An 11,575-nucleotide genomic window follows, 5' to 3' on the forward strand; every position below is an offset into this window, starting at 1 on the left:
AGTGCCTCTTACCCTGCCCTTGGTTAAGGCCTTCCTCCCCCTGACCTCCTACAGCCACACCCACCTCTGAGTCCATGTCCTCCCCATAGCATACCCCAACCCCCCACCCCAAGCCCAGGCCAGTGGAGAACTCTGTCCCCAGTGAGCCTGAGGCCATTATAGTCTCCTCTTCCCCCTGCTTGGTGCTCCCCAGGCCCTCCAGTCTCTGTGTGAGAAATAAGGAAATCGGGGGCTCTTCCCCACCTGCATCCCCTTCCCTGTGCACCCTCCTCCTGCTGCTCAAATGGGGTGCAGGCTGTTACCTCCTCCAAGGCCAGGACGCCCCTGAGCTTCCCCATGCTGGTCACGTAGGCCAGGTGCAGGCCAAGCAGCGAGAACAGTGTGTGCGTCTGGGTGGGAAGGCAAGGTCAGTGCACAGGCCGCACGCCCTACCCGCAGCCCCAGCAGCCGCAGCCGCAGGACTCGCCTTGTGCAAGGTCGTCTGCTCCACCAGCTGGAAGGGCGACTGGTCAATACAGCAGTAGTCGAAGCAGACAGGCTGGCGCAGCTGCTCCTGCTCCCAGGCCTCGATCTGTGTGGGCAGGTGGGAGTCACCATATCATGGCCCTCAACCTCAGACACCCGTTCTGGCCCTGAATCCTAAAACAGGTCCTCCTCATTAGGTCTCAGATTCACTCCCAGCCCCAGCACCGTACCGCTCCCTCTTCTTGTCCTGCAGAGCTCCCACTCTATGCATTTGTTTCCCAACTGTCTTTGCTCAGCGAATCTCATTAAGACCTGCCGCTCCAACCAGCCAGCCCTGTTCTTCTGACTGGCCTTCCCAGTTGCGTTTCTCTTCTCTTGTCCCCTGGATTTTCCTCCTCTGCCCCCACTCAGTCTGTGTGTCCTGACTCTCCCAGTCAGACCCACTTTCCCCGGTTTGAATTCCCATAGTGCTTCGCTGGTCTTCCCTGTTTAGAAATGGCTTTGGTCACACTCAGCCTTGCACTGCCATCTGTGTGACCCCTGTCTCCCAGATGTGAAACCGAGGGTGTCGTGTGACAGTAGTTGCTGTACACTGTGGCGAGACTAGCACACGCGCCTCTTACCAAGTAGATCACAGCAAGTATTTGCCGGACTTGAAGAGCCGAGCTCAATCACACGGCACTTAGTTGACTCGAGCAGAGACAGCTTTTCCATTTGGTTTTGTTTGTTTTGCTCTCCAACAGAGGCGTTCGTGGACAAAGGCCGACACCGCTCTTGATTTTGAATGTGCACACCGAAACCCCCAAGATTCCACGTAATCCACTTTATCTCTGGCTTTCCTACATGAATCTAAAACTGCTTTCCAGTCGACGTCCCCGGAATGATGAAGTACGTTATCTTCCTATCTGTCCACACTGCTCTAGGATCACAGACTGTCACCTAGTTCTGGTGTCCACGGTGATGCCTACTCCATCTGTCCTGACACTTCTAGCATACACTCACAGTCCAGGATTCGTCCTCTGCACTCCCGCCTTTCTGAAGGAGGCTCACACAGGGTGGGCGCCACATCGCAGGGGCGCTGGAGAGAGGATCTAGGTTTCAGGTGGGGGCTGGACCTTGCTAACCCTGGACGGGCTAATGCTATCCTCCTGGTCCTTCCTCTGGCCACATGTGGGTGCCTTGGTTTCCATGTTGGCCGTTCTCAGCAATGTAGCCAGTGCACATTTACCCAGCACTTTCTCTGTGCCAAGCATTATTGTAACTGCTTCATATTAGTCACTCCAGAACCCTGTTATCTTCCTGTCATGGTTGAGGAAAGAGGCACGGGTTGCTTAAGCAGTTTGCCCAAGATCACTCGGTCAGTGACTAGTGAACCTGGGCTTCCAGCCTGGCGTGCTGCTGCTATTCCAGGTATACCCCCACTTTTGTCCAGAAGGGTGGAGAGGTGCTGTTGGGTCTGGTGAGTTGCACTACTCGAAACAGCTCCCCAGTTCGAAACCAAAGCTCAGTGAGATCTCGGAACACGGTATACACAATCGGACAAATCACACATTGTGGGGGCTTCGGCCACCTGAATGGTAACTTAATTCTTCCAGTGTTCCCATATCTGCCCCCATCCTGTTTTCATCAATACCAACATCTCACTATTGCCGGTGATCTCATTTGACCCAGTCGAAAACCATGCTCAAAAACGTCCAGCATTTTGGGGACCAGCAGAGGGCATAGTGGTTAAGGTGTTGAACTCCCACATAGCCAGCTGTGGCTTGAGTTCCAGACCCAGTAGCTTGAAACTCATGCCAGGCACATATGCATGCTTGCCCAAAATCTCAGGAAGAGAATGGAGGAGAAAGGATTGTGGTGTGGCCATAACCCCTAGAGAAGGGTGATTTCTCACATTTTGTCTCTCTGGTAAGCGCATGTGCCTTATAGCAACAACAACAAAAAAAAGTACACACACACACACTCGCACACATGTATTCTGCTCACTCCTCATCAGCACTTCCCTTTTTTTCTTTCTCGTGGACTTAACCCCCTCTTTTAGGAAACAGGCACCATGATGACATTGAGCCACTGCAGTCATTACTTGCCTTCCATCCACAGGTCTTCTTGGTCTGACTGCCTGGCATTTTCCAATTGCTGCTGTCTCAGGGCTCTGACGCAGGCAGCACAGCCACCTCCTTATCTTAATTCAATGCTATTTTCCCACTTTTTAGGGTCTAGGGCTGGCTGCTTGTGTCATTTTAATTTAGGCAAAGCCGACCTTTCCTGAGTAGCCTCAGCCTTGTCCAGAACCTCCCTGAATCCTAAAGGATCCAATGCTCTTTTTTAGCACCATGATCCCATTTACACGGAGATTCAAAACTTTCCTCTTCTGGGCCAGGAAGTGGCATGATGGCTGAAGCAGCTAGATTCCACATGGCTGACTGTGCAGTTCAAGTTCCTATGGGGCAGCTTGAAAAACTTGCCAGGAGGTTAAGGTGCTAGACTCCCACATGGTTGACTGTAGTTCAAGTCCTGGACCCAGTAGCTTGAAAATCACGCCAGGCACGTGTGCACACATGCCCAAAATCCCAGGAGGAGAAGGGATTGAGTGAGGCATGGCAATTCCCCCGGAGGTGATTGATCATTTTTCCTCTCTCTCTGTCTCTCTCTAGCACACCCTATAGCAAAACTAAAAAGCAAAACAAGAACACTTTCCTCTTCTGAAACTACTCCACCCCTCTGAGGACAGCGCTACCATAACCCATGAGACTTTTACTGCCACCTCCACAATTATGCCTTGTTTCCAGCCTCTCGAAATATTTTCCCATCTAGACTAGCATGTAACTCTTACAACAACACATTCAAGGTTGGGAAAAAATAAACAATAGCTTCATTTGCCAGAACAATCTACCCCAGGTTGCCACTTCCCTTACTTACTTCTTCAGGTAACATGTTATCCACCAAATCTGTTGAATCCTAGAGAAGAAAAACATAGGTCTACATCCTGTCCCCGTTCTTCCCATAGTAGCCATGATTAGAATGACATAACTGCCATCTCTCCCCAGCCAGGGCCACTGGTGCCTCCCTCCAAGTCACTGTCCCATATGATCAAGTGGCCCCTTTTGGTGGAATCTCTGCCCTCCTAATTTAAGAACCATGGGTATCTCACTTCTGAAAGAGTTTTCCTCTACCCCTCGCCCCAAACCCATCTCCTCTCACCTGAATTGTTTTCTTCTTTGTGGGACGAGTTCTGCCAGGCAAGCAGCGCAGTAGGGACTGGAAGATGGAGGGTCTTTGGCCTGAGAGGGGTGGGGAGGAAACAAAAATGGAAGCAAAGACATGTCCATACTGAAAGAAATGGTTAGGGGTCCTGGGTGGTTCCTGACACTCTGCCATCAAAGGACGCAGTCCTCTGGTGCCTCGTCTCCAAAGGCATCCTCTTGTACTCTCCTAAGTCAACCTCTGCCCCCACTCCTTGGATCAGTGACACAGAAAATCGATGACTAAGACCCCTCCACCATCCCCTAGTCTTGTAGCTCTTCCCAGGTGTAACCCATGGGTTGAGATGAGCCCAGAGACAACCCACAGGCGTGTGTTACTGTGCTTGCCAGAAGATCTTCACCTGCAGGCTCTGGGGCTTCCAGCTGTTCTTTGTGGTTGGGCAGGGGCCCATTGGGCTCTTCGGGAGTCAATGGAGCAGTAGGAAAGGGGTGAGGAGGAAGAAGAGGAGGCAGCTGTAAGAAATGGTCGACATTCTCAGTTTTTAAAATAAAAAAGTATTTAATTTTATTTATTTATAATTTGACCAGAATAAGAGAGAGAGAGAGAGAGAAAGAGAGAAAGTAAGAAAGCCGCCAGGTCTGGGACTCAAACCATGGTCGGCCATGTGGGAGTCTGACCCCTTAGCCACTACACCACCTGCCAGCCCCCAACATTCTCAGTTTTTAAGAGGCTGCCTGGAGCTTCACTGTCTTTATCAGTTGGTGTCCTGGGAAAGCTAACTCAATCCCCCCTTCTCTAATCCCTCAGGTCAAATTCTTAAACCCCCCTGAATTATGATCTCTCTCCTCTGTCTCTCTCTCTCTCTGTCTGATATCTATCTTTATCTATCTATCTATATCTATCTATCTATCTATCTATCTTCTAATCTATCTATATCTATACATCTGAGTCATATCACAGTACCCAGGGCCACTCAGTCCAGAATTCTGGCTTCCTTAATTGCCAGCATCCCCCTCCCTCCTCCTACTTGCCCTGCACCTGTCTCCACCAAAGCACATCCCTCTGACTTCTTTCCCTTTGCGCCTCATCTATCCCACTCTCTGGCCCTTCCCAGCAGTCACCTCGGTCTTGCCAGACACATCCTCATCTTCATCCTCATCCACAAACAGAAAGGACTCTGGCCGGCCCCGAGGAGTGCCGCCAGGCAGCCCGTCCCCAGCCGGCCGCACCTTCCCGTCGTAGGGCAGCTCTGACAGCTTCCGAGCCATGTCCTGGGCTGCCCGCAGCCTGCGCTCAGGACACAGGTGGCGCTGCAGGAGGGACTGCAGTTCGGAGCGCTCCACGGAGCCCAGCAGGATCATTGAATCTGGGGGACAGTCACGCTCAACTGAGGGTCCCATCCACACCTTCCCTTTCCACCACGCTCTGCACAGTGCGGTCAGGAACAGAAGCAGCCAGAGCACTCTTGTCTTTTACAGCTTTTGCCCTCTCTTCCTAAAAACTCATTCCAAAAATTCTCTGGGACTGGGCCAGCAGGTGGCCGAAGGTTAAGGTGGCTGGGTCCCACATGGCCATCTATACCATTGGAGTCCTGGACCCACAGCTTGAAAATCACAGTGGGCACGTTTGTGGGCATGCTCAAAGTCCCCAGAGGAGAATAGAGGAGACGGGATTGTAATGCAGCCATTTGAGGATGAGGGGGGAGTGAGGGGGTGGTAATTTCTCAATTTTCCTCTTACTTTCTCTGTCTCTCTAAGGTGAGTGCATGACCCCATAGCAGAAACAAACAAAAAAAAAAAAAGGAAAGAAAAAAATCCCCAGGAGTGGCCTCACTCAATTCCTTTCCTTCACCCATTCAGAATGTCCAAACCCAACAGCCAGTACACTAATAGGCCCTAATTTGCCCTTATTTTGATGTAGTCTTAATATAGACTGTTTTCAAATAGGTGAGCTCTCTATTAAAGTAGGCTATGCAATCCTGTCCAACTGAAAAGAAACCTGAAAAGCCATTCTACGACAATGTGATGCGAACCACTCTGACAGAAATCTACAAGCAATCCAAACATTACATCTTCTGGCCTGGAAAAAAAGAGGCAAAAACACTTTTTGTATCTGATGTTTTGTCACAAAAACCTGGTTCCTTCTAGGATATAAACAAAATGTTTACTTTTCCTGAGGATGTCTTTTATATGTTTATAGAAGTTCTGTTACTATAATGAATATTTTCATTAAGTTTTAAGGTCATGAAATTGTAGGAGTATTACTGAGGCAAAGTTTTCAGTTGAGCCTGCAGTTAAGTCATGTTTGTTTTTGTTTTTGTTTTGCCAGAGGGGGTGTGCACTTACCAGAGAGAGAGGGACAAAGAGGAGGAGATGAAGAAAGCATCTCCCAGGGGGGCTTGGTCATATTGCAATCCCTTCTCTTCCATTTCTTTATCCTGTTGGGATTTGGGGCACACACACACACACACACACACATACACACACACACACACACGTGTGTGTGCCTGGCATGTTTTTCAAGCTGCTGGGTCCAAGACTTGAACTGTGTGGTCGGCCATGTGGCATCTGACTCCTTTAATCACCAGGCCACAGGCCTTAGTCATTATTATAAAAAGTCTGCACTTTATTGGCTCTACCTCTATCACATTAGAGGGCATTCAGAAGGTATCTGAGATTGGAAAACTGTTTGAGCTAATCTAACTTGAGAAATAGGGATACTCTATCCAAAATCAGAACTGCCGATCATAAGGCAGATATTCATTTTATATCTGGTAAAGGCCTATAACAAGGCACTGTGGGGGCATATAAGTTACAGTGTCTACCTCAAGGGATACCCAAACCAGTAAGGAAAATGACAGAGATAAAAACTGCAATGTGAAGTAATAGAGGAAGACAGAGTGCCAAAGCGGGGTAGAAATGATGATGGAGGAACTGTGAAATCACCCTTAGTGAAAGCTGTTCGCTCCTGCATGTGGGACAGTTTCTTCTCTTCCTTAAATTGGCATTAAAGAGCAGGAAGGATTTAGTTAAGGAAGCAGCAAAGGGAACCACCTAAGGGGCTGTGAGATCTCCAGGTAACTGGCATTATTTGTAGATTCCCTATTTGAGAATTCGCCTACTCACTACAATCTATTTGTAACCCCAAATCAGTAGCAGAGGTACTTTTGCTGAAATCCTCAGATGTGCTCTGACCGACAGGAAGTTCAAATTACTTGATGCCATGCTCGCAGCCGCACTCTGCCTTCCCATGCCTGCTTCCCTGAAAACAAGTGTTCTTTCCTCTGCCCATTTAATGTCACATGCTTTACCCAGTTTTGTGACTTCTGTTGGTGATTTTGCTTTTTCAAATGGACCCCCAGCAGGCCAGCTGGTGGTAGGGTGGTTAAAGCGACCGAATCCCACATGGCTGTCCGCATGGTGCGAGTCCCAGATCTAGCAACTTGGAAAACACTCTGGGCCCATGTGCATGTGATCCCGAGAGGAGAATAGAGAGAAGGGATTGCAGTGTGGCCAACCCCTTTAGGGGGTGATTTCTTACTTTCTCTCCCTATGTCTATGTTTCTCTCTGAGAAGTGCATATGCAATCAACATTTTTAAAATAAAATGATAAATGAATGAATGAATTCATTAAATGGCCCCCAGGCATAATGCTGAAAGGCTGCAGGGTGAGGGGTGAGTGGGGTGTTCCTAAGCGCAGTCTGGGCTATGGCGGACTCAGAAAACGCATGCGTGTGTAAGGGATGCTTTATTCAGGCGTGAGTTAGAGCACGGTGGCTGTGTGTTCAATGTTAATGAATCAGAAATAGCTATTAGACGAGGTGACTTGAAACAGAAACATGCACAAAACGAGGTTATGCACTGACTGGTCGATGGGAGACGCTTGGGAACATAGCCCTGTACGACAGCTTCAAAAAGTTTATGGAAAATATGTATCATGAAAAAAACATACATGAATTTCAAACAATATTAGAAATTTGGGAGAGTTTTGTGAGAATAGGGGTGTATAGAAAAGATTTTATGATGTAAATATTACAATGGTTTAAAATGCTGAAATGTTCATCTTTTCTATAGGTAAGGGCATTAGAAAAAATATATAAAGGGTACAGATTAAACTATTGATCAATGTGCCTTAATCTTGCTAACTTAAAAATTCAAAGTATCGTTTTTACTGAATGTGCATGACTTTTCTGCTGTAGTAGTAAAGTTGAGACATCATTGAGTGGTTGTTAAATCAGGGACCATCTGCACTAGGAATAATGAGAAACAACTGTATTCCTTCAACTTTCTTCTTGTGCATATGTTATGACTGTCTTTTTCCTTCCTCAAGGATGATCATGTTCCCTGCGAGCACAGAATGGGTCTCCCAAAGCAGACTGGGTGGTCGGTCCGTCAGGACAAGCCCACAACACAGTGGCTACTCTACCTCAAGGAAGTGCTTGTCTAGGTCACTGGTTCAGTAACGTTTCTTCCTTCCACTGACCTCTTTTTTCTTTTAAAGAACTACTTTATTGAACTTTATTTATTTATTTATTTTAATTTGACTAGAGAGGGACAGAGTGACAAAGAGAAGGAAAATGAGAAAGCAAGCCACCAGGTTTAGGGCTCGAACTGTGGTCAGCCATGTGGGAGTCCAGCACCCTTAATCACCACCAGGCCACCTGCTGGCCCCTCCACTGACCTTTTGAATCAACCAGTGGTAAAGTCTTGACTGTGGTGGTCTGGAGCAGGGTTCGCAGCTCCCCGTATGTGCAAGAAGCTGAAACAAACTTCACATCACGGACCATGATGTCCTCAACAAAGATTGTATATTTGCTATGGAGGGAGAAAGCATGGTGGGTTAGCCCCACCACAGTCTATACGGCGGCTAACCCTCCTAATCCTCCCCTGAGGTTTGCCATGCATCCGGCCATTCCAAATGTTTACTAAGAATAGGGAGACATAAAAACAATTAGGAACAGTGTTTCCAAACATTGACCCTAACCTTATCCGCAGAACCTCCCATCCCTATGACATCTGAACTAATTCCAGCGAGCGCCCTGACCTGAGCTGGTTCCAACCAAGGTCGGGCAAGTAGGGTAGCTTCTTGACCTGGATGATGCTGTCATAGAGGGAGGGCTGCAGACTCTGAGCCACCATGTTGGCCAAGATCACAGCCACCATCATGGGCAGGATATGAGCAATCTGACCCGTCAGTTCGAAGCAGATCACAGCTGTGGAGACTGTGTGGGACACGGCGCCAGTCAGTGCTGCTGCTCCTGGAATGACAGAGGATTCACCAGGGGTTAGGGCTGCTGTCTTTGGCATGGAAAACACAGGGGCATGTGCTGGGAGTGACTCAGAATGAGGAGACATGACCTTGGTTGATGCCGTCACCCCTGAGATGACGATTTGTCAAGAATCAGGGCTAGGAGGCTAAACTGTTAGAACATCGCTTTGATCTCTCCCCATACCCTTCAGCAAGTCACAAGATCTTTTTGTATGTGGGCCCAAATCTTCACTTATAGCATGACGATCCTGCTGTCCTATCCATTCCCTGCTTTTGAAAGTTCATGTCATTCTTAACTGAGCATTTTATTTATTTATTTTTTATAGAGAGATTTTTGCTATGGTGCATATGCTCACCAGAGAAACAGAGAGACAGAAAGTGAGAAACCACCTCTCCCAGGGGAGACGGTTGTGCCGCAATCCCTTCCCCCCCATTCTCCTCTTAAGATTTTGGGCACACATGAGCATGTATCTGGCATGAGTTTCAAGCCACCAGGTCCGGAATTCGAACCACAGATGGCCATGTGGGAGTCCAGCAATGTAACCATTACACCACCTGCTGGCCCCAGAACTTTCACATATTTGTAGCTTAACTGAGCATTTTAAAACCCATTATTGACATTTTACCTTGAACCTCAAGTGTTGGTTCTAACAATTATTGAGTGAATACAGTAACTAGCTAAGAATCACAGACCTGGGGCAGTCAGACCCACGTGAAACCCTGCTTCCACTTTTTCTCAATTGTATGAATAGAGGTGGAATTCCGTGGTCCCATCTCTAAAATGGCAGGAGTCACTCAAAGCTTTCTAATGTGCTTGTAGGTCTAAAAACTTTATGATTCTGGGACCAGCAGTTGGCGTAATGGCTATGTCACTGGACTCCCATGTAGTCGACCGCAGTTCGAGTCCCGGACCCAGTGGCTTAAACTCACGCTGGGCGCGTATGTGTGCGTACCCAAGCTCCCGAGAGGAGAATGGAGGAGAAGGGATTGTGGCGTGGCCATTCCCCCCTGGGGGGTGATTTCTTGCTTTTTGTCTCTTTGTCTCTCTCTCTGTCTGTCTGGCAAGTAGACGTGCCCTACGGCAAGAAAAAAAAAAACCTCTCCAAAAAAAAAAAAAACTTTATGATTCTATATATTCTCTAAAGATAGAATGAATGTAATGTATTGCTTATTTTTGGTTATTTTTTCCCATCAACCCAAATAGTCCCTTGTGCATTAACTATATTTCATACTGAAATATGTAGAGATGCCCTATGGGGAAATGTTGGGGAAGGCACACATAAACATTTAACAAGAAAATGTCACAAAAGAAAAATTATAAGAAGAATGACATCTACAATGTCCTTCAGATCATAAACTATGTGCACACTGGGAATATATACCAGGAGGGGCCGGGAGGGACCCGAGAGACATGAAGACAGGGACTCTTACTGACAAAAGGGGCTTTTGTAAAGGGACTACGAGGGGAAGTGGGACACCACATGAGCTACCTAACTGCTAGTGCTTCTTCATCAAGGGACCTCATGTCCTTTGATGTTGGAGTAAAGAGGAAAAGGAGACGGACCATAATAATCCTGGGGGTTATGTGGGTCACTGTTTATACCTGACCCTATCTATCTCAAAAGTCATTTTAGAGTAAGAACTTAAGGCTAAGAGAGGCAGCTAAGTGGCTCTGTGGTCGCCCAGGTAACAAGCGACATGGATAAGTCCAGAGTCTGTCTTCTCTCTCTCTCATTACTTCTTTGTTATTTTCATAACAATCCTTCACTACACTCAGTTTATAGACAAGGAAATTGAAGGTCATAGATCTCAAATGATCTCAAGGCTACACAATTTACAGGTGGTTGAGTTGAATTTGTTCCCAGGCCTTTTGGAGACACATGCTTTGCCCTTTCAACCATGTCACATTGTTTCTCTAATGACTTTATCTTCTTCTCATCCTCTGTCCTTTTCTGTTCTTGGTTTGAGAGGATATTTCCTTCAGCTCCTACTGTCCAAAAGCAGAGACTAGATGTTGCCCTCCTCTAGAGAACCCAGGCCCTAATAAATCAAAACTGTAGTCACTACCTTCAGACATAGATGATATTATCTCACTATTGGGTCTGAGGTCTTCTGCACCTTCTTATGGACAAATCAGAGAATGAGGGGGACACAGGAAGCAGGTAGTTAGAAATGTCCTCCTCATTCTCTGATTTCTCACTGTCTCTCTGTCTTTCTGACGAGTGCATAGCAAAAACCTCTCAAAAAAAAAAGAAAGAAAGAAAGAAAGAAAGAAAGAAAGAAAGAAAGAAAGAAAGAAAAGAAAGAAAGAAAGACCATATCGTGTCTCTTGGAATAAAACCTTAACAGGGCAGAGATGTGGGGTACTCAGTGTTGGTTTGCAGGGGTGAGATGCATCTTACCAATTACTGCATAGCCCCCAGGTAGGATCTTGTAGAGGATGCCATCAAACAGGATACCATCAGGGAACAACATGGCGGTGATCTCTCCTACCAGCCTTCCAAATGCAGCTCCTAGATGGAAGATACAGGAGGGAAGGTGTAGTGAGACTCAGGTACCTCACGCTCTCTGTTTTCAGAGCAAATCTCTGAAACTGTGAACCGCCAGTACCCAGCCTTCATCGTTTTCTTTGAACCCT

At 47.3% G+C, this 11,575-nt stretch overlaps 1 protein-coding gene across 1 annotated transcript in view; it reads right to left on the minus strand.

Annotated features, from left to right (window-relative positions):
* CLCN1 (chloride voltage-gated channel 1) overlaps positions 1-11,575 on the minus strand; it is a 38,999-nt gene that overhangs the window by 803 nt on the left and 26,621 nt on the right. The window contains exons 15-22 of the mRNA XM_006159591.2: positions 8,713-8,926; positions 8,350-8,483; positions 4,791-5,035; positions 4,070-4,181; positions 3,667-3,746; positions 3,385-3,423; positions 467-571; positions 303-389 (exon numbers count right to left, since the gene is read on the minus strand). Coding sequence (XP_006159653.1) covers positions 303-389; positions 467-571; positions 3,385-3,423; positions 3,667-3,746; positions 4,070-4,181; positions 4,791-5,035; positions 8,350-8,483; positions 8,713-8,926 — 1,016 coding nt within the window. The remainder of the gene's footprint in view (positions 1-302; positions 390-466; positions 572-3,384; positions 3,424-3,666; positions 3,747-4,069; positions 4,182-4,790; positions 5,036-8,349; positions 8,484-8,712; positions 8,927-11,575) is intronic.

The sequence above is a fragment of the Tupaia chinensis genome, unplaced genomic scaffold (assembly GCF_000334495.1).
Source record: "Tupaia chinensis unplaced genomic scaffold, TupChi_1.0 Scaffold000637_1, whole genome shotgun sequence".
In the NCBI taxonomy this organism is placed as follows: Eukaryota; Metazoa; Chordata; class Mammalia; order Scandentia; family Tupaiidae; genus Tupaia; species Tupaia belangeri.